Consider the following 22,364-nt stretch of genomic DNA (forward strand, 5'->3'; position numbering starts at 1 on the left):
AGATGGCAATTTTCTCCTTCCTGGTGTGTGTGTGTGTGTGTGTATTTTAATTCCTTGGTTTAAATATTTCAAAATTATATATTTAATTTTAACAGTATTATTTTGTACTATCACCAATAGTTCCACTTTCATCTGAGAAAAAAGGGTCAAGTATCTCCAAATACTGTCTCATTTATATAAATATTTTTAGGCATGCAAGAGACAATAGTTCATTTCAGTGTATTATAAAATGTGGAAGAGACTCTGTTACTTGCTGCATGAGGAAATTTCACAGCGTACTTATTCCACTGACTTACCATAGAAATTGTTCTAGAATATTATGCTTATTAGGACATTGTACTAGGCTTGACATCTGTCACTTTAATTATCCTTTCTATGTTTTAATGCTTCCTTGTGATTTTTTATCTATTTTTCCTTGGATGAATGAAATATATCCATTTGTTTTTAGCTTTTATCTCTGATTTGTAAGGTTAACACTCTTTTTTAAAGATAATCTTATGTGATTATCTTAAAACATTAAAGTTCTTTTTGCCTAATTATGTCAACAATAACTATTGACTTCCTTTGATGGGCATCAAGGAAATTAACACCGATGATATCCTCATCTTTGCTATCTCCCTTTCGTATTTTGCAGGCTGCTAAATTGGAGTTAAAATCTCGTTTAAGAAAAAAAGACTTTCTTTTTATGTTTACATTGAGTATTTTACTTCGGTTGCCATAATTACCCTCAATTACTGAATTTTCCTGTTGTTATTAGTGTTTTGCAAGTTTATATTTTGTTTTGTATTTTACTTATCCTACAATTTCATCCTACAATTTTAGATAGTTTCAGTGATTATAGCCACTTTTTCTCAATCACAACCTCCCTAATGAAGAATGCAATTGCTTATTCATCTCTTAATTATTCAGAGTACATTTGTTGTGTGTCTTGCCGGAAAACAGTCTTGAGTGGTAAATCTTCCAAAAATTTACAGATCTGAGAATGACCCCAGCTTGATGTTCAAAAAGAATAAGCCCTTAGCTGGGGATGTAATGTTTGAGTCTAACCCAATACAGCTGTATGAAGCTACAGGTAAAAAAAAACAAACAAACAAACAAAAAAAACACAGTTACAGATGTTTATTTTTTCTCATGTAACATAAAAAGTATATGTCATTGCTGGCTTTGGCTCAGGTGCCAATACGGACACTGACGTTCCAGCATCATGTCTGTGGTAGGCAGAATAATGGGGGGATCCCCCAAAATATCCATATCCTAATCCCTGGAATTAGGAAATTATGCTGGTTTACATAGTGATGGGGAATTAAGTTTGCAGATAGAATTAGGGCTGCTTATCACCTGATTTTGTGGTAGGGGGATTATCCTGGGTTGTCTGGGTGGACTCGCTATTACTAGAAGTGGGAGAAAGAGACAGGAGAGAGTCAGCAAAATGATTCAGCCCAATGTTACTGGCTTTTGAGCTTAGAGAACATCAGCTAAGGAATGCAGTAGACCCTAGAAGTCACACTAGAAAAGGCAAGAAAACCCTAGAGCCTGGACAAGGAACACAGCCTTTCTACACCTTGATTTTTTTTATTTTTTATTTTTATTTTTTATTTTTTAATTTTTTTATACCTTGATTTTTTTAAAAAATAGATTTTATTTATTTGACAGAGAGAGAGAAAGGAGGGGGGTGGGGAGAAGGAGAGGGAGAAGCAGACTCCTTGCTAAGCAGGGAGCCCGGTATGGGGCTTGACCCAGGACCCTGAGATCATGACCTGAGCCCAAGACAGACGCCTAACAGACTGGGCCACCCAGGTGCCCCTCACCTTGATTTTTTAAAGCCCAATTTAGACACATTTTGAACTTCTGACCCAACTCCAGAACTGTAAGGTAATATTTGTGTTGTTTTCAGCCACTAAGTTTTTTATGGCATCAATATCCCTATACAATGTCCAAGGGAGGGTTTCAAAGTGAGGCGGAGGCAAAAGAGCCACATCGGTCAAATCTCCAGCTCTTTATAGAAATCCAAAGGCTTTCTCAGAAGTGCTGTCAGCAGAATTCTGTTTTCTTCTCAAGAACCAGGGTCAGGCTTGGTATCCACCCCTAACTGTAAGAAAGGCCGGGAGGGCAGATATTTAGCCCCTCACCTCAATCCTGTGGGGAGCTAAGAAGAGCTGAGAGTGGCTTTTGAGAAATGGACCAATAGTGTTATACTTTCCTTCTAAAAACTCTGAAGGTATTATTGACTACCTTCTCATTAATCAATGCTCCAGAGGAGAAACAGGAAGGCACCTTGATTTTCACTATTGTTAAATATAAATACTGTGTGTGTGTGGATAACATAAGGTATTCACTGGAAAACTTTCTCCAGAATGTTTGTTGGCATTGATTTTTGCTTTTCAGTTTTGCATAAAAATGGCAAAATCTCTACATTTTCAGTCTCATGATTTTTTTTACTTAATTCAACTATTTAATAAATACTTGTTAAGTTCTTAATATGTGCCAGATGCTAAAATAAATTTTGTTAATTTTTTCTTTTTTTTTTTCCTTTTTGTGTATTTGATCTCTCCCATTCTGGAATTATTGTTATTTTAAGGTTAGAATTCCCTACTGTATTTTACAAACCTTTTACCTTCTCTGTTATTTAAAAACTAATCAACTGATGTCTCATTTCTTGAGCCTTCCAGGTTCATGTAATGTAACATGGTTTGTTTTTTCCCAGAGTTTTGTCATTTTTTTCTTTCTGCATGACTAAGATTTTATTTTGGCTATTGTGCTTTTCTCTTTTTTTTCCCCACTCCTTTTTTATTCCAACCTTTTAAAATAGTTTTTTGAGTCTGCTTTTAACTCAGTAAGAATATAAGGTGAAAACATGTTCTTTAAACTCTTACACCATTACTCCTTTTCTACTTTTCCTCAGATTTCTTAAAAGGCTCAAGTTTTGTTGGGGGTGTTGTTTACTCATTCTTGATATTGACTTGTTCCTTTGTTGGTGCTTCAAGGTCTGATGTGAGAGATTCCAGAATCCTGTATAAATATATAAACTACCATCTAAGAAGGGGAACGCCCGCACAGCCCAACAACCAGAAGATGTTCCAGCCACATCTAGGGCTGGAGGCAAATTTTGCAGTCACACAGATCACCTTTCCCGTTTAGGGGGATGCAGGTGTTTTTAGAGAACACTATCCAGGACCAGAGTGAGAGGACGAGACTGCATGTGGTGAGAAGAGCAGTCGAGGGCCTCATCTGCTCCATGTTGTGGATCATCACATCTCCTGTCTGGATCTGAAGAACGAAGACACAGCAGACAAAGGAAGTGGCATGCAGTGCTTATCAACCCTGTCCTGCCCATGGGGACTGCCCCGGTTCCCATTAAAATGTAGAATGTTAAAAAAAAATGTAGAATATTTCCAACTCTGAGTGTTTATAAGAGTAATTGCGGGGGATTTGTTATTTTTCTTTTGAGATGATGTCATAGTTATTTTAGTGATGGGAAGCTCTTAGCATTTCCATTCACTACAGTAACTTCCTAGGAATCACCTTTGAGCATTAAAAAGATGCATTAAATATGATGGTCCGGGAGAAAAATAACCAGCAAAGATGCCTTACAAAAAGCTGCTGTTTTTCTAGATTGCAGGCAAAGATACACAGAACTGTGATCATCTTTGCTCATTTGTGACAGAGCCTGCTGGCCGCCTGTCCAATATTCTTTCTCCTCTCTCACAAACAGAACTTGAATTTTATTTGGTGCAGCATGCATTTCCCTGTCCCTTTCAGGCAGGGGTGGTCAAGCAACAGGGTCCTGGCCAATCAATACAAGGAGAGGGCGGGGGGGGGGGGTGGGGATTCCAGAAAGGTCCTTTAAAGGGTGCTAGCTCAGCCAAAGCTCTGCTCTTGGTTTTGTGTCCATCTTCTTTTTCTGAGCTGAAGCTAACAGGCATTACAGCTGGAGCTCTGCTCACATGTAGAGAACTGGAGAACCAGGCGTCCTGGAAGACAGAATTATAAGAACCTAAGTCTTGTTGACCTGGGGACTTGCATAGCATTCCTGGATCACTCGATTTGTTTAAACCATGGCTGTCCAACTTTTTGCATTTGTTCTGTACAACTCTGCTCCTGTCTCAAGCAGCTGAAGCCAATCTCTAAGTGAGAAAACATTCTGTTACGAGACAAGAGCCCTCCTTTTTCTCTCTGTGTACTAATGCTTCTGAATGCCTTTTGATTACTGCCTGGTTAAGGTTGGTTAAGGTTATGGTTAAGGTTACACTCAAAAGTGTAAGGCTCGCATCGGGGAACTTTGAGGATCACTCACTTTCAGTGAGCAGCCAGGATATCAATCACCATTGGTCTAAAAATCACTTGCAGGGCAGCCCGGGTGGCTCAGCGGTTTAGCACCACCTTCAGCCCAGGGTGTGATCCTGGAGCCCCTGGATTGAGTCCCACATCAGGCTCCTGCATGGAGCCTGCTTCTCCCTCTGCCTGTGTCTCTGCCTCTCAGTAATAAATAAATAAGTAAATCTTTAAAAAAAACAAAAAAATAAAAAATAAAAATAAAATAAAAATCACTTGCAGACTAGGTTTGTCCTTCAAACAAACCTGTCCTGTAGGAAAACCCTAGAATGCTCTAGAAGTTTCTGGACGGGGGGCGGGAGGGGGAGTTTGAATTGGATAAATGGGCACTTGACATTTTTATTGGGCAAAATATTTGGAGATCAGACACCAGCTTTTGGGAAATAAAACCGTACTTAGAGGCCACAGGACCTCGAGACAGTTCGGGGAGGTGCCTGGGTCCCTGTGAGGTTGTGTACATGGAGCCAAAACTAATGTCTCGGGATAAGAGATCTGGGGGTTTTGCAAATTCCTTTACTGATTTTTACTAGAATGCTAATCATGGAAATTACTTATAAAGCTCTTTGTTTATAATAACATCAGCTTGCATTAGTCGTTCTACAGGGAAATAAGGAAGAAAGAAGAAATTGAGCATCCTTGGGGATTTAAAAGATGCGGAAATGGAAAAGCCTGAGAAGGAGCAAAAACAGACAAGGCGAAGAGGCAGAATCAAAGGCCCATCCCAAGCCACCTGGCGTTGCACTCTCTGGAGCTTCTTTTGGCTCCAAATTCACATTATAGATGGTTGTGTCTCAGGATAATGAATTCTGTGAGCCACAGACTTTATTGGGTCCTGCCCCTCAGCACAGAACAAGTTTAAATACTATTATTTTTTATTCACTTATTCTAAAACACTTCTAAGTACCCGATGCGTGCCAGGCTCTGAACAAATTATAGCAAAGATTTATGTTCAACTTTAAAAAGGGATTCATTACTTTGCTTTTTAATAGCTGCAGATGGCAGCATAACTTAACAATGCATTCTGTGCTATCCACCTACCTTTAAAACTTGGTTTAACACATAGGAGATGATGATACGGGGCCAATTGTAATCACATATTTAAACCTCTTTGCTTCCTGAGTACAATGGAGCTTTCTTTGAAGACTGGATGCCTCTCCAATGTTATCAACAAAAGAAAAATACTCATTACATAAGCCTGGAACAACAAGAACTTAATTTCATATTATAGGTACTTTACGGGCAGTGTAAACAATGAGCTCTATCAGACGAGGGAAAGGAATAAATACTTTTACTATAATGTCAATAGATGATGCATTGCAAATTACCACCGAAATTTCTGGGGTTTATAAAGTAACTGCTGTTTTTGTTTTGCTGGTACTTTTTAAACATAATTTCATCAGATTTACCCAAAGCTTTCTGGCAGTCCTGTTGTTACTGTAACTAGGATGAGTTATATAATATCGCAGACAATGTAAATTCAGGTTTCTTCGCAGAAGTGTTTCAAGGCCTCGGAGAGAACTGGTTTGGAAATGAAAGGAAGGCAGCTCTCCATCAGTGAATTTGAGGGCAAGGGGAAGAAACAAAGATACAGCTAGACTCCCCAGTGCAAGTGGATTTATTAAAGGTGCCCAAATGCGGAATCATTGAACATCATTAGGCTTATTAGTTGACTGCAGATCTCCAGAGTGAACAATCCCTCTGCCAAGCGGGGACCAGCTCAGCCGCCGGTTTCCATCACTCATTCAGCCAATTCATTAAAGCCTGTTTGTTTCTCCCAGGTGCCTCCTAATGAGCTGCATTGTTTTGCTTATGGTGCTTGTTGGCTCACGGATCTCTTTCACAATTTTCCTTGGTTTCTGAGTGCTCCTTAAGAAATACCAGTTTTGATCAGCCCGTTTGCAGGGAGTGTTTTACCTCGTCTTGGACAAACGAAGTAAGTGGGAGAATAAGATGCAGCCGGGAGGTATGGGGGGGGGGGGAGGCCGGAGGGAGCTCCAGCAGCGGCCTGTGCTCCTGGAAAGAACCAGCAGGTGGTAGCAGCACTTCGAGGGAAGGCCCCAGCCCAGCGCCGCAGGACCCGAACAATAGACCCCAGATCCCGTCCTCGGAGGGAGGAGAGGTTAGGGGCGGGCGGAAACCTTTGTCCCGGCGGCGCCCCCCGGCTCCTCAAGCCCTCCAGGCACCTGCTGAGCACTTCCCAGGGCCTCAGGTGCCCCCTCCCTCATCCCGGGGAGCGGGGCAGGGGGAGGAGGCGCCCGGAGGTGCACGACTTGCCCGGGCAATGCACAGCCAGGCAGGCGCCCCGCATCTGGCCTTCCCCGTTGAGCCCCAGGCTTCCCGGCCCTTTGGGGAGGGTGCGAGCCGAAGCCCCCACGTTGACCAGATCCGGGGGCACCCACCGGGAGGCAGACGAGTGTAGGGCTACACCAGGGCCACTTTCATAACCCAGATGCCCCCCCCACACACACACACAGTCCCAGCCGCTTCCTCTCCCCACCCCACCCCCGGAACCCTCCGAGATTTCTCAGTTTGTCTTTCCCTCCACCCCCTTCTTTTCCTTCTTTCTCTTCTTCCCAGCTCACGCCCACCTCAGTGCAAACCTGAGCAGGAGCTGACACTGTGGGTTTAGTTCCTAGAGTTGAAGCAGAGAAGCAGGGGTGGGGAGAGGGCGCGGGTGCGGGGCCCCAGCTGGCCGCCCCGCCCCGCCCCGCGCTGGGCGCCTCGCTGCTGGGACCGCCGCCCGCGCGCGGCCCGGGGCTCGAACCCGCCGCCCTGCAGCCCGGCAGCGCGTCCCCCGGGGCCCCCGAGGGCGAGCCCCGCGCCGCGCAGCGCCGCCCAGGCCGGGAGGGCGGGCTCGGCTCCCCGGAAGGGGGAGGCGGGGGGGGCGCAGGGGCCGGGCTGGGAGGGGCGCGGAGGGGCGGGCCGGGCTGCGCTCGCCCCTGCCCGCGCCGGAGCCGAGCTGCGGGCGGCGGGCCCCGCGCCATCCCCGGGCGCCCCGCCTCCAGAGCAGAGCATCCCCGCCCCCGGCCGGCCCCGAGCCCCGGAGACGCGCGGCGGCGGCGCACCGGGCGGCGGGGCGCGGGGCGCGGGGTCCCCGCACCGGGAGGAGACGCGGGCGGCGCGGCCCCATCGCGGGGCCTGGGGGGCGCAGACCCGCGGAGCCTGCGGCGGCGGAAGGTGAGCCCGGGGCGCCGGGGGGTGGGGGCCGTGGGGCGGCGTGCCCGGGGGCAGAACACCGAGGTTCGCAAAAGTAGAGGGGCCCCCGGACTGGGCCTCTGCGGATGCCCGGGGGCCTCCCGGGGCGGTGGGCTCCTGGCGGGTGCCTGGCTCCCCGACCCCCGTTACCCCGGCCGCTGCGACCCCCACCGCGTCTCCGCCCACCGCGCGCGCTCGGCTCGGGGGTCCCGGTGTCGGGGTCCCTCGCCAAGGCCGGACTCCCCGCGTTCTGAGAAGGATCGCCCACCGCCCACCCTAATGACTCCGGTGGCATCTCTCCAATCCCCGCGGAGCTGGGAGGAGCAAGGAGGTTGATCCCACACCGCGGCCCCCCCCCCCCGCACCCCAACCCCCATTATCACGCACAAGCCTTGGAGTGGAGAGAAGGCTTGGTTCATGCTCCCCAGCCATAACCCCCAAGTTGCGACCAAAGTCGGCTGCGCTGCTGCCCCAGCTCCACCCCCTGCTCTTTACATCTGGGTGCTTGGCCCTACCTGCCCTACACCCCCATCCACCAATCTTGGCTGTCTGGCATCCTCCCTCCTCCCATCCCTGGGGGAGCTGGCTCGGGGCCAGCATAGCCGATGTTGTAATGTCCCTGGCAGTGCCCATGGAGAGAAGCGGCTGGGCCTGTTCCCAATAAGTTAACCAGGGCCAGGCCCTCCGCCCCGCCAGGAGAACTTGACTCAGGTTCTAGAAGGGGAGACGCTGGTTGGGTGGGAAGGAGCTCGGCGTTGGTGGTGGCCATGCAGGGGAACGTCCAGGTACTGGGCATTGCAGGATTGAGAGTGGTCGCTCGTGGAGGGCGCTAGCAGAGGGGACATTTGGTTCTCGCAGGGCAGTGGACCTTTCTCCTTGCGGGGAGATTAGGGCAGGGGCTTCTGTGTACCTACCTAGTGGCCAAGGGAGGAGGACTCCTTTGGAGTCTGTTGGTTCACTCAGGGTGCAGTGACCACTGTGTCACCGGAGTGCCTAGGAGCAACAGGCAGCGGTGGTCTGAGCATGGAAAGGGCAAGAACATTCCTCCTCGGGACCAGCTGCTTTCCGAGCTCATCACCATTTCCTGAGCTGGGCCCAGAGTCCTGTGTCCCCCTACTGGCCTGCCCACTAGGGGGAAGGGGGATGGTGGGGTTTGGGGGTCAGGGAGCCTCAGGTTCCTCTTTCTCTGCTCCCCTGGTCAGCTCCCTCTCCCAGCCCAGATGTTTCTACAGCAGCAATGCCTGGGGCTGACTCAGGGTAGGGCAGGGACAGACCCAGGGTGAGAAGGGCTCATGGGCATCTGTCTCCAGTATGGGGAGCACTCTGGCTCTGCTCTGATGTACATGCTCTCTCTCTCTCTCTCTCTCTCTCTCTCTCTCTCTCTCACACACACACACACACACACACACACCTCTCCCAGCATGTGTGCTGCTCCATATCCATCTCACCTCACACACACTCCCTTACACACTCTCACACCTGCTCCCGCAGGCACTGGTCACGGCTCCTGGGGGCTTCTGCGGTCTTCCATTTGCTCATCTCTCACAGACACGTACTGACTGTCCCAACACCCTCCCTTGTGCCCTTTTCCAAAGCCACACATGTCCCCGGTCAGTGCACAGCCAGAGTGGCTCATTCTAAGTGGCTGTCTGCCACTCCCAGACACTGCCTGCATCTTAAAAGCCTCCCCCAGCTCCACAGCCTGGGAGTGGGAGGCACATTCATCTGCATCTGCGTGCTCTGGGGACCATTCTTGGAGGCTGGAGGCCTCGGGGGACACAGGACTCTCCTCTGCTAGGTAATCCACAAATTGGCTTCTCGAGCCAGGGCAGCAGGGGCTAGAAGCACGGGAGGGCAGCCACCTCCTCACTGTCTGCTCTGGATGCCTCTGTAAGGGCTGATGGGATCCCTTTCAAGGCAGGCGGATGGAGCTCTGAGACTGAGACCATATCCAAGGTGGAGATTAAAGGGTAGCAGCATTAAGCTGAGCAAGGATTATACTGGAATTTCCTGGGCGTTTAACAGCTGCAGAACAGGACAGAGGACAGGACCTATGGTGCTGACCCCTCCCACGCTGACCCTGTGGCTAACAGGTGTGAGGACCAGCTCAGCAGCCACACCGCACATTAACCACTGGCCCCTTTGCCCTTGGGACCTTCCTTGCCACCCCCCCGTCCCCCCTTGGGCCCTGCAGCCTGCTTCGCCTCTCTGACTGTCCCTGCCTGGGCTCACTTTGCAGCGAGGCCCTTGTCATGTGTCCCCGGTGTACAGCCCTCTTGGTCTCCCTGGTCCCTTTAAAGCCACAGTCCTTCGCTTAACACAGAGCAAGAGAAGCCTGATATTATCAGTGGGGGCAATTTGAACTTCTTTGGAGAGCAGCCTAAAGAAAATCCAGAGATAAAAGTTATTTTGCTCATTCATTCCCGACTCCTACTGCCTCTTTATCTCTGCTTTCTCCTTATACGTGGAAATTTCTACATTGTTTTGAAACCTAGAGAGAAATGGGAGGGGATGATAAAATGTAAACATATGCTATGCTAGTCTAGGTTTTAAAAATCTTTTCCTTCTTTTTTGTTTAGATGATAATTATGAGATTTTGTTTTAATTGGAAAAATAAGATATGCTCATTGTAACACGAAAACCCGTTCAAATATACATAAGACAAAATTAATACCCCCCCCCCCACCATCCTTCATTTCTCCCTCCTGCAGTAACCAATTTTAATGTCCGGTACATTTTCTGCCATCCTTTCTTCCAAGTTTATTTGGCTTATATTACTTAATTAAAAAAAAAACTCATTTTGTGGACTGAGGTGCATAAACTATTTTTAACCATCTCAGTTTGTTGATAAATTATCACATTTAACATTTCAATTTGAGGACAGTTAATTTTTTAAATTCCTACAGATCTACTCATTTAATTTATTTTTAAATCTTTCATTTTTATAGATAACAGAACTCAGAAGCTACAATTTATAAGCTAAGAGTCTACACATCTTTAATCTTTGCCAGTTTCTGGAAACAAAACACAATTTTGATGCCTACGGACTGTCATATTTTTATAAACCAAAGAAATGTAGCAGGCTTGCGGATGCAGTGTCTCTACTGGAGCAAAAAGATGTAAAGTGATATATGTAGAGAAGAAGCTGAGAAAAAAAAATGTGAAGTCATAGAATGCAATTTTTGTCATCTGAAATTTTGTGAAATGAGGCTTATTTTCTGAGCTACCGTTTTCCATCCACGTTGCTGCTGCTTCTGGTGTGTTATATTTTTAAAACCATGTACACATCTGAGACTTGAATGTTTTCCTGATTGAGAGAAGTCTTCTGCTCTTTCACGGGGTAGAAGATTTCTAAGCACTGACCGATGCCTTTCAGGAGCTGGAGAGGAGAGGGGGATCCGAAGCCGGCCTGCCCCCCTCTGTGTTGCAGAAGGGACGCACTCAGCAGCTTCCAGGATGCGCCCCTAGACTAAGCGCACGCAGATGTCCTAGGCCTCAACCACTGAAGGCACCTTTGAAAACCAAGTTCTGAGTCTCTCTTGTTCAGTATTCCAGGCATGTGGATGGAGCTGCGTGTTCTTGTCACTTATATTTCTGCCTTTGAAACTTGTTTCAAAAGAATCTGCAGCGGTAGGAATTAGCTGACAGCAGTTTCATCCGTATCTTAAAGTTTCGTCCTTCCTTGTTTTTATTCCTGCCGTAGAGGTACACCCAGGTTCTTTTTATATATTAAAAAAGAAAAGATTTGCATTTATGTTTTGTTTGATAAGCAGGGATTGGCCTCGCTTCCCAGTCTCACTCGACCACAGTTTTTTTTTCTTTCTTTCTATTTTTTTTTTTTTTTTGTTGTTGTTTTTCCTGAAGAAACTTGTTTATAACCTTCAGTCTTCTGGATTCAAATCTAAAAGAGGTCCCTTCAAACAGCAAGGAACACTTCTGGGCACTGGAGAATCCTCCACCATTTTTTTTTTTTTAATGAACATCTTTGTTCTTGGTAAAAAAAATTTTGAGCGATTATGAAAGCGGCAGTCCACACACCATGTCTCCATTTAATTCTTTTCTTTCTGATGCCTCTTGAGGACAGTTGCTGAGTGGCTTTAACATGTTCCCTAATTGCTTTTGCTCTTTTCTGGATCCTCTGGAGAGAGGCCAGCTTCATGTTGTCATTAAGATGCATGCTGAGGCTATGCATACACGCCCTGCTGCAGCCACAAGCGACTGTGTTGCTTGTGTTGTGGGTCATCAAAGCAAATACTTTGCCATTCCTCATCCCCTAGAATGTTCCATAGTGCACAGCTGATAGGATCTGCAGTACATCTCTTCCCTCTTGTTTTGCTGTCTCTCTCTCTCCAAAAAAAAAAAAAAAAAAAAAATTCATTGAGATGCATCCAAAGTGTTTATTACGCCTTCTCCATGATTATTTGTCTTGTTATAAGTTTAGGAAGACACAGTGCTTACAGTTTTCTTTTTGTACAGAATCCAGGATCCATCCATCTTCTGACTGAAAGAGGCTATTTTAGAGAATATCTGCTGAGCAAATGATATAATAGCTTTTATTGTTTAAAGACATTTTGCTGGCATTTTCAGTTCTTGATAACAGCATTCCTAAAGACCCTTTGGCTCTGGACAGTCTGGTCTGCCCTGGTGTGTCAAGTGTGTCTCCAAATTAAGCCACTGAGCGTTTGGGGGATGTGCCTACAGCATACGTTGCCTCAGGATATTTATTAAACAGCATTGGTGATGGGGCCGTGTTTTTTTTACTTCACAGTCTCCTTGTTCTTCTTTGAAGCATTTCATCTGTGAATGACGCTAGCATCATTCGGGAGTGTATTTGCAAAACCTCTGTTTCTTAGGAATAATTTGCCATAGGGAAATGCTTCCCTTTTTTCTGGCTTTATTGAGGCACAACTGATGTATAAGATATAAGATAGTGTAGGTTTAAGGTATACAACCTGGTGATCCGGAAATGCTTCTTGCTTGCCTCCACATGCTCTAAGTTAAACTCCGCCTCGCGAGCAGGGTTCTAGGGGCACGGAAGGTGAACTGCAGGGGCTGGTGGGCGAGTGCCCATCATGTGATCAGCCCACCCAGCTCTAAAAGCAGCGCCTTTTTGTGATGGCCATGCGGAGGGACACCGAAGGCTTTGGCTTGCACCAGAGCCAGTGTTACTGGGAAAAATTAGATTAGCAGGACACAAATTAGGATTTTCTGATTTATCGAAGTTAAATGGTTTAATAGTTTGGCTCGGACTGCATCGTGAAACATGCAGCTTTCAGGATGGCTGTGGGTCGCCTGGCCGCACCTGTCATGGAGGAAATAGGCTCCATTTCTCAACTCCTGTCTTTGTTCTCCCTCTCAGCATCATGTCTTTGAACAACCTGCCTCTTATTTTCTCCTCAACAGAAATAAATGGAATGGACTTGCTCTTGTTCGTGCAACTCACGGACTTTTGAGACTCAGTCCCAAGGGGACAGATGGGTCACCACTAATCTCTAGACCAATGAACAGAGGAAGGCCTGAACCCATTTGGGTCCTCACTGTGCCCCCCATCCCCCAGTCATGCCCTTGTGAGCTGGAGGAGGCGGGTGCTTGTATATGGATGGCCTTCTTACCTTAACCAGTGGGGATCACACTTTACACTGTTCTGCACGGACTGCTTTCCCTTGGAAAGTATGTTCATAATCAGTGCAAAAAAAAAAACACCTGCCCTTGCCGTTTCGTAAGGTTGTACCATGCTTTATTGGATATCTTCCTATTGATGGACGGCTACTTTACAGTCTTTTCCCTTTACAAACACTTCGGCCACACCCATCCTTGTTTGAACATCCATGCAAACAGATCCAAGGATGCAGCACCTGAAGGGCAGCTGCTAGGTAGACATCACCACCTGTCCTTCCCACAAGACACCCCAGTTTGAACTCGTAAGCACCGTGGATATAGAGAGCCTATCCCACATACCTTCTTGAACCCGGGGCACTATTAATCCCATAGGACAAGGTGGCCTGCCACTGCTGCTGTCCTCTAGTTGTGAGCAAACCAGGAGCGTTTTTTCCAGATACAGATAGAAGGCACACTTTTATCTTTCTGTAAGCTGTAGAAGAAATGCGCCCTTGTGGAGGGAGGACCATTGTTCACAAAATGTAGTTATGCCAGACCCAGGCGGCTCTACTCTGTGCTGGCTTACTCATCAGATGGGGTGGCAGGGACCTACGCCTAGGTCCCTCTTGCTCCTGTTCTCCTATCTTCCCTTCCGTCACACCCCACAGCTCTCTTCTGCGGCTCCTCTCAGTGTCCAGATCTGATGTGAGGGAGGAGGTGCTGGGGAGAGGGAATCGTGTGTCCCAAGGGAAGGCGTAGCTTCTACTCTGCTTGTTTTAATGAGAAGAATCTTCTGACTTCCGATACAGGGTGGCTCAAGGAGGAAGAGGACGGGAGAGTTAATGAAAAGAAAGACCTGAAATAGCTCCTTCCAGAAGAAAAGGGTAAGATTGGCCTAGAACTATATCCTATGCTCTAAGAGGGAGGGCTGTAAGGGATGCCCAGAGATGGGTCATCTGCAGGACGTAGGAACAGACTCACCTACTACATGGCCCTCTAAGGTGGTGGACTTGGCACAGGTCAGGAGAGAGTCTGCTTCCGACAGGCCCTTACCCTGTAGTTGGCGCTGGGGTGGTTTGAGAGCCGTAGGACGAGACAGAGAGTCAGGTTTGGGAGTCTGGGCCATCCACGTAGCAATGTACTTACCTGCCACCTGCCTCTTCTGGTCCTGTGTGCCTCCCTAGGAAGCCAGCTTGGCTGCAGACCCCAGGCTTACAAAGCAGCAGCCCTGCCTGCGAGCAGGGTGGTGGCCAGGGCAATGGTGGGAGCCCCGAAGATGCCCCATGGCTGCTGAGGGGGCTGCCCGGGCAGGGAGCAGAGCGGCGGGCATGCTGTGCAGTCTCTGGGTCCTGGTGCTGGTGTCCTCAGTTCTGGCTCTGGAAGGTAAGAGGGAAGGGAAGACTGGAGAACCCCCACCTGCCAGCACAGGTGGGGATGGGAAAGGTTCCGAAAAGGCTGAGAAGCCTGAAGACATCAAGCAGGGGAAAGGAATGGGGAAGCTTCCAGAGAAAGGCTCCTGAAAGACAGCTGTGCCCCTGCTGGTGAATGAAAAGGACAAGGGAGGGATCTTTCTGGTTTCCCCAAGGGATGGGGTGACGATGAGCAGTACTAGCGGGGGGCTTGGCCGCTGAGCTCCCCTTCTTGTCTCCGGGCAGAGGTCCTGCTGGACACCACTGGAGAGACATCTGAGATTGGCTGGCTCACCTACCCCCCAGGTGGGGTGAGTGTCACTCTTTCATCCCCCACCCGGTGCTCCTCCCCACCCTGCTCCCTGAGTTGGGGGCGCCCTGGGGAAGAAAGCCCTGGGTGGAGATTAGCAGAATAAGGCTCCTGCCCCCCCAGAGGCCCGGACCTCGCCCTCTCCTTACCCCGCCTCCCTGCAGTGGGATGAAGTGAGCGTCCTGGACGACCAGCGCCGCCTGACCCGGACCTTCGAGGCATGCCACGTGGCAGGGGCCCCCGCGGGCACCGGGCAGGACAACTGGCTGCAGACACACTTCGTGGAGCGGCGCGGGGCGCAGAGAGCCCACATCCGCCTGCACTTCTCCGTGCGCGCCTGTGCCAGTCTGGGCGCGGCCGGGGGCACCTGCCGGGAGACCTTCACCCTTTACTACCGCCAGGCGGAGGAGCCCGACGGCCCCGACAGCGTCCCCGCCTGGCACCTCAAGCGCTGGACCAAGGTGGACACCATCGCGGCCGACGAGAGCTTCCCCGGCTCCTCGGCCTGGGCGGTGGGGCCCCAGGGCGCCGGGCAGCGGGCCGGGCTGCAGCTCAACGTCAAGGAGAGGAGCTTCGGGCCGCTCACGCAGCGCGGCTTCTACGTGGCCTTCCAGGACACCGGGGCCTGCCTGGCCCTCGTGGCCGTCAAGCTCTTCTCCTACACCTGCCCCTCCGTGCTCCGCGCCTTCGCCTCCTTCCCTGAGACGCAGGCCAGCGGGGCCGGGGGCGCCTCCCTGGTGGCGGCCGTGGGCACCTGTGTGGCCCACGCGGAGCCGGAGGAGGATGGAGGCGGGGGCCAGGCAGGGGGGAGCCCCCCCAGGCTGCACTGCAACGGGGAAGGCAAGTGGATGGTAGCCGTCGGGGGCTGCCGCTGCCAGCCGGGCCACCAGCCGGCCCGCGGAGACAAGGCCTGCCAAGGTGAGGCTCCGCTCCAGACCTGCCCACCCGGCCCCCAACCTGGGCACGCCTCTCCTGAACGCTCCAGACTCCTTTTGTCCCCCCAGAAGGTCAGGAATAAGCTATTTAGGAAAGGACCCTTGTTATCTCCAGATTTACTTTCTAAAGCATACAGGTTTGGTGTCATGCGCTCATCTCCAATTTCTAGAGCCTTCTGGAGACTTCCACAGCCAATGCTGAGCATCCAAGGGCTGCAGGCCTGAGAAGTGATAGAGGTCAAAGGGAGTTAAACTCCTGGGTTATCTTGCAATGGGTCCTTTGTCCCCATTTGCTGTCTAGTTAGGAAGGGGTCATCACCGGGCCAGGTGACCAGGATGCGGGTAGGAGAAGGCAGTGGAGACCAGCTAAGGGGAATCCTTCGGCTTGCAGGGTGGAGGCTGAGGAAGGCCTCTGCACAGGGAGGTCACACAATCAAGCCAGACACCTCTAGGGGTGCTTGGCCTGCTCATAGCCTCCACTGCACCTCACTTTTTCCATCAGTGGAAGTGCGGGCCATGGAAGTAATCTCTGCCTGAGGGAGGCAAAGAGGGAAGGGGAGGGGTGGGGGTGGGGGTGGCCGATAGGTCTCAGGGGGACAGAAGAAATTGCCCTGGAGAATGGAAGGCTGGAGGCATGTCTGTGGGATGGCTGTGGTGGGGCTCAGGAGGTGGAGGGTGGGGTGAGCCTAATGTCTCTGCCCCATTCTGCCCCCAGCCTGCCCTGAGGGGTCCTACAAGGCTGTGGCTGGGAACACCCCCTGCTTACCGTGCCCTGCCCGCAGCCACGCCCCCGATCCTGCAGCCCCCATCTGCCCTTGCCTGGAGGGCTTCTACAGGGCCAGTTCAGACCCCCCAGAGGCCCCGTGCACTGGTGAGTCCCCCACCAGCCCCAGGGGTGGAAACAGGACTAGGGGCGGGAAGAGAAGGGAGCCAGAGGGCACTACAGTGGGGCTGGTTTGCATTCGCAGTGACTTTTCTCCTTTTCGTTTTCTCCCTCCACTCACCTCCTTCTCACCGGACCCCATCCACGCTGGCCTGCCTCCCGCCTCCCCCCATCACCCCACCACTCCTGCGTCTCCTGGCCCGTCCCACCGCCCCCCCCCCCCCGGCCTCCCCAGGGCCTCCATCGGCTCCCCGGGAGCTTTGGTTCGAAGTGCAGGGCTCAGTGCTCATGCTGCACTGGCGCCTGCCTCAGGAGCTGGGGGGGCGAGGGGACCTGCTCTTCAACGTGGTGTGCAAGGAGTGTGGAGGCCACCAGGAGCCGGCCCCGGGCAGCGGGGGCGCTTGTCGCCGCTGCAGGGATGAGGTGCACTTCGACCCCCGCCAGAGGGGCCTGACGGAGAGCCGAGTGTTGGTTGGGGGGCTCCGGGCACATGTGCCCTACATCTTGGAGGTGCAGGCTGTGAACGGGGTGTCAGAGCTCAGCCCCGACCCTCCCCAGGCTGCTGCCATCAATGTCAGCACCAGCCACGCAGGTGAGCCTTTTGCTTTGCCTCCTTGGGAGCCCTCCCCTCTTCCTGCCACCCATCAGGGCCCCTGGGAACCCACCCACTAACCTCCCCCACCCCAGTTCCCTCCGCAGTCCCGGCGTTGCACCAGGTGAGCCGGGCATCCAACAGCATCACGGTGTCCTGGCCGCAGCCCGACCAGACCAACGGGAACATCCTGGACTATCAGCTCCGCTACTACGACCAGGTGGGGGGGGTGGGGGTGCCCAGCAGGGCTGGTGGGGGAGACGGGAGGTGGGCCAGGGCCAGGACAGAGAGGTGCCAGACGCCGGAGGGTGGGAGCAGGGGTCGGTGGCTGGGACTGAGCAACAGGGAGTGAGTGGCTGTCACCCCCAGGCAGAAGATGAATCCCACTCCTTCACCCTGACCAGCGAGACCAACACGGCCACCGTGACACAGCTGAGCCCTGGCCACATCTATGGCTTCCAGGTGCGGGCGCGCACAGCGGCAGGCCACGGCCCCTATGGGGGCAAGGTCTATTTCCAGACGCTGCCTCAAGGTGAGAGGAGGCCTGGATGGGACAGAGGCAGCACCGGGGGTGGGGGGGGTTCGTGAGGAGAGGCCCAGGGGCCCTCAGGCCTTGAACCCTCATCTAGCACCCTCCAGACCAGAGGCCATGTGGGGCAGGCGGCTGTAGGGAATACTCTCATGCAAAACAGCTGGCTTCTGGGTCTGTGGGTGTGAGTGGGTGCATGGGAGGTGTAGGTGGGTGTGAGTAGGTGCATGGGGGTGTAGGTGGGTGTGAGTGGGTGCATGGGGGGGTGTAGGTGGGTGTGAGTGGGTGCTTGGGGGTGTAGGTGGGTGTGAGTGGGTGCATGGGGGGGTGTAGGTGGGTGTGAGTGGGTGCTTGGGGGTGTAGATGGGTGTGAGTAGGTGCATGGGGGGTGTAGGTGGGCATGAGTGGGTGCATGGGGGTGTAGGTGGGTGTGAGTAGGTGCATGGGGGTGTAGGTGGGTGTGAGTGGGTGCATGGGGGTGTAGGTGGGTGTGAGTGGGTGCATGGGGGGGTGTAGGTGGGTGTGAGTAGGTGCATGGGGGTGTAGGTGGGTGTGAGTGGGTGCATGGGGGGGTGTAGGTGGGTGTGAGTGGGTGCTTGGGGGTGTAGATGGGTGTGAGTAGGTGCATGGGGGGTGTAGGTGGGCATGAGTGGGTGCATGGGGGTGTAGGTGGGCATGAGTGGGTGCATGGGGGTGTCGGTGGGTGTGAGTGGGTGCATGGGGGGTGTAGGTGGGCGTGAGTGGGTGCTTGGGGGTGTAGGTGGGCGTGAGTGGGTGCATGGGCGGTATAGGTGGGTGTGAGTGGGTGCATGGGGGTGTAGGTGGGCGTGAGTGGGTGCATGGGGGTGTAGGTGGGTGTGAGTGGGTGCATGGGGGTGTAGGTGGGTTGAGTAGGTGCATGGGGGGTGTAGGTGGGTGTGAGTAGGTGCATGGGGGGTGTAGGTGGGTGTGACTGGGTGCATGGGGAGTGTAGATGGGTGTGAGTGGGTGCATGGGGGTGTAGGTGGGTGTGAGTAGGTGCATGGGTGGTGTAGGTGGGTGTGACTGGGTGCATGGGGGGTGTAGGTGGGTGTGAGTAGGTGCATGGGCGGTATAGGTGGGTATGAGTAGGTGTATGGGGGTGTAGGTAGGCATGAGTAGGTGCATGGGTGGTGTAGGTGGGTGTGAGTGGGTGCTGGGCAGTGTAGGTGGGTGTGAGTGGGTGCTGGGCAGTGTAGGTGGGTGTGAGTGGGTGCATGGGGGTGTAGGTGGGCGTGAGTAGATGCATGGGGGTGTAGGTGGGCATGAGTGGGTGCATGGGGGGTGTAAGTGGGTGTGAGTGGGTACATGGAGGGGTGTAGGCTTGTGAAGCCTTGCCCACGTGTGATCCTGGGTGGCTGGTTCCTCAGGTGAGCTGTCCACCCAGCTTCCGGAGAGACTCTCCTTGGTAATTGGGTCCATCTTGGGAGCCTTGGCCTTCCTCCTGCTGGCAGCCATTACCGTGCTGGCCGTGGTCTTCCAGAGGTGAGCCCCTCCCAGCCGTGTCCCCACGCCACTCCCCCCGCAGCACAACCCCACATCGTGGCAGCCCCGAAGCCCACTGCAGAAACCCCGGCCCCCCAGAGCCCACCTCCCATCACCAGGCCCCTGCCCCTGGGCCGGTGCGAGGTGGAAGGAGGGATCCAGCAGCCCTCACCCCACAAAGCCCTGGCTGGAGAGTGGTGCACATGGGGGCCGAAAGGGGGAAAGTGGGAGTGTCACTCCAGGACTCTGGTTTGTCCTCAGGAAGCGGCGTGGGACAGGCTACACAGAGCAACTGCAGCAGTACAGCAGCCCAGGTGTGGGATCGGGATCGGGAAGGGGGGTGCTCTCGGATGGGGCTGAGCACAGCGGGCAAGGCTGGGTTCCCCGGAGGTCGAGGGGAACTCCTCGGCCCTGCCTTTGTAAGTGGGAGGGCATGCTGGGGTGTGTGGGCAGCCTGGCCTTGTACCACCCACGCATAAGGCACCCCATTTGCCTACAGGGCTTGGGGTGAAGTATTACATCGATCCCTCCACATACGAGGACCCCTGCCAGGCCATCCGAGAATTTACCCGGGAGGTGGATCCTGCATATATCAAGATCGAGGAGGTCATTGGGGCAGGTGTGCAGGGGCAGAGGAAGGGCACGGGAGGGACCGGAGCCCCGCGTTTAGGATCGCTCCTAAACATGGCAGGACACCGAGAGCCCACGTCCTTCCTCAATACCCCCTGACCTCCACCTGTCCTCCCAGGCTCCTTTGGAGAAGTCCGCAGGGGCCGCCTGCAGCCCCGGGGACGGCGGGAGCAGGCTGTGGCCATCCAGGCCCTGTGGGCTGGAGGCGCCGAGAGCCTCCAGATGAGCTTTCTAGGCCAGGCTGCAGTGCTGGGCCAGTTCCAGCACCCCAACATCCTGCGGCTGGAGGGCGTGGTCACCAAGAGCCGGCCCCTCATGGTGCTGACGGAGCTCATGGAGCTGGGCCCCCTGGACAGCTTCCTCAGGGTCGGTCTGGCCTGGGGGCAGCGGGCGGGCGGGCGGCGGGGGGCCTTGGGTCCGGGGAGCTTTGCCGTTCTCAGCCGTCCCAGAGGCAGGGGACAGGGCCCTCTGTCTTTGCTGCCACCTCCCCTGGTCTCCTTCACTCCCAGGCCATCTTCTGATTCCCCACCCCCCTGCCCTTCCGTGGTGAGGTCTGCATGCAGTAGCTGGGGGTCCCCCCCCCCCCGCCGGCTGCTGCTGGCTGACCTCTGCCCCCGGCCCCTCAGCAGCGGGAGGGCCAGTTCAGCAGCCTGCAACTGGTGGCCATGCAGCGGGGAGTGGCCGCGGCCATGCAGTACCTGTCCAGCTTCGCCTTCGTGCACCGCGCGCTCTCTGCCCACAGCGTGCTGGTGAACAGCCACCTGGTGTGCAAAGTGGCCCGTCTGGGCCGCAGTCCTCAGGTGAGAGCACAGCCCCGCAGGCGCAGGCTCAGGCTTTTCCAGAGGGCGCTGGAGGCGGAGCTGGGGGCCGGGGTGCCCACCGCCGCTGGCGTGTCGTGGCATCTGACGGAGTGGAACCCGCCTGTGCGCCATCCAGGAGGGCACCCTGGGCAGACATCCCGGCTCGACACGTGTGACCGCGGCCGCAGTGGTTGCTATCGTTGCTTCTCACCCTCCCCCGCCCCCAGGGCCCAGGTTGTATGCTTCGCTGGGCGGCCCCAGAGGTCATTGCACACGGAAAACATACGACTTCCAGCGACGTCTGGAGCTTTGGGATAGTGATGTGGGAAGTGATGAGTTACGGAGAGCGGCCCTACTGGGACATGAGTGACCAGGAGGTGAGCTCTTGACGCAGACATTGTGGGCTCCCCACCCCGTCCTCCCAACCCACCAGCCTCACAGGCTCGTCCATGCTCAGCTTCTTAGTTTAGTTCTCTAATCTGCTCAGATTCTAAATTCTCTGGCTTCCTTCCCCCCCTCCAACCGCGTGCTCCACCCAATCCCAGCCCACCCACTGACCTAACGGAACGCTCCTTTCCGCCACCAATCTCTTCCCATCACCATGTTCTTCTACTAACCCCCAGGTGCTAAATGCAATAGAGCAGGAATTCCGGCTTCCCCCACCTCCAGGCTGTCCTCCTGGACTACATCTGCTCATGCTAGACACTTGGCAGAAGGACCGTACCCAGAGGCCTCATTTTGACCAGCTGGTGGCGGCGTTTGACAAGATGATCCGAAAGCCAGACACTCTGCAGGCTGACGGGGGCCCTGGGGACAGGTCTGGATATTGGGGCTGGAGCCCGGGACAACCAGGGAGGGTAGATGCAAACCGGAAAGCGGACTGAGGAGAGGGGGCTAAGATGAAGGGGAGGTTTTGACACCCCCCCTTCCCCCACTTAGACCTTCCCAGGCCCTCCTGAACCCTGTGGCCCTGGACTTTCCTTCTCTGGACTCACCCCAGGCCTGGCTTTTGGCTATCGGACTAGAGTGCTACCAAGACAACTTCTCCAAGTTTGGTCTCTGTACCTTCAGTGATGTGGCTCAGCTCAGCTCGGAGTAAGCAGGGAGGGCCGGGGTGGGGGTCCCTCTGGGCCCTAGGCTAAGGCGTCCCACCTGGGATCTCAGAGGAGCTGGCCCAGACCTGACCCACTCCTTCCCCACCAGAGACCTGCCCGCCCTGGGCATCACGTTGGCTGGCCACCAGAAGAAGCTGTTGCACAACGTCCAGCTCCTGCGGCAGCACTTGAGGGAGCTGGGCTCGGTGGAGGTCTGAGGCCTGGGCGGGCGGCTGTGAGCTCGGGAGGCCTTTGTCCCCGCCCTGGCACTCGGTCCAGGAGCGACACCTGGGACGCCAGAGACCATCTCTGTCTTGGCCTCAGCGAGAGAGGCACGCCTGCCACACAACACCCAACCCTCTGGACGCTTCACTCCCTAGTCCTCCGCCCTCCTCCGCCCTCCCCCGCATTAAAGGGAAAGAAGAAACTTTGCAAATCGGAGGTGTAGTGAGACCTCAGTCTGCAAGGAAGGGCTGGGAAGGAGGCCACGGAAGGAGCGCGGGGCCACTGCCAGAGGCGACACTACCCAGCCGAATGCACGGGGCGCAGAGCAG

At 53.5% G+C, this 22,364-nt stretch overlaps 1 protein-coding gene and 1 long non-coding RNA gene across 7 annotated transcripts; one reads left to right on the forward strand and one right to left on the reverse strand.

Moving 5' to 3' along the window:
• Nucleotides 1–1,735: 1,735 nt before the first annotated feature.
• On the reverse strand, nucleotides 1,736–7,222 carry LOC129515653 (uncharacterized). Of its 2 annotated transcripts, none has more exons than XR_008665619.1 (4): nucleotides 6,933–7,222; nucleotides 5,739–5,850; nucleotides 5,371–5,485; nucleotides 1,736–3,971 (listed from the first exon to the last, which is right to left on the reverse strand). It is a non-coding gene; the product is annotated as an uncharacterized LOC129515653 (long non-coding RNA). The 2 variants fall into 2 exon arrangements; XR_008665618.1 differs by having other exon boundaries at nucleotides 6,921–7,222.
• Nucleotides 5,847–22,251, forward strand: EPHB6 (EPH receptor B6). Of its 5 annotated transcripts, XM_055334634.1 has the most exons (20): nucleotides 7,403–7,509; nucleotides 10,476–10,784; nucleotides 10,904–11,232; nucleotides 13,935–14,009; nucleotides 14,310–14,508; nucleotides 14,781–14,845; nucleotides 15,009–15,762; nucleotides 16,495–16,650; nucleotides 16,898–17,254; nucleotides 17,350–17,474; nucleotides 17,624–17,786; nucleotides 19,172–19,286; nucleotides 19,548–19,600; nucleotides 19,786–19,905; nucleotides 20,035–20,282; nucleotides 20,543–20,716; nucleotides 20,944–21,093; nucleotides 21,340–21,533; nucleotides 21,656–21,811; nucleotides 21,920–22,251. In XM_055334634.1, the coding sequence occupies exons 5-20, from the start codon at nucleotides 14,409–14,411 to the stop codon at nucleotides 22,026–22,028; spliced, it is 3,039 nt and encodes a 1,012-aa protein (XP_055190609.1). In that variant the 5' UTR covers nucleotides 7,403–7,509; nucleotides 10,476–10,784; nucleotides 10,904–11,232; nucleotides 13,935–14,009; nucleotides 14,310–14,408; the 3' UTR covers nucleotides 22,029–22,251. The 5 variants fall into 5 exon arrangements, with proteins under 5 accessions (XP_055190608.1, XP_055190611.1, XP_055190609.1 ...); XM_055334633.1 differs by lacking the exon at nucleotides 7,403–7,509 and adding an exon at nucleotides 5,847–6,265 and having other exon boundaries at nucleotides 10,476–11,232; XM_055334632.1 differs by having other exon boundaries at nucleotides 10,476–11,232.
• Nucleotides 22,252–22,364: the final 113 nt, after the last annotated feature.

Source organism: Nyctereutes procyonoides, unplaced genomic scaffold, assembly GCF_905146905.1.
Source record: "Nyctereutes procyonoides isolate TBG_1078 unplaced genomic scaffold, NYPRO_anot_genome, whole genome shotgun sequence".
Taxonomy (NCBI): Eukaryota; Metazoa; Chordata; class Mammalia; order Carnivora; family Canidae; genus Nyctereutes; species Nyctereutes procyonoides.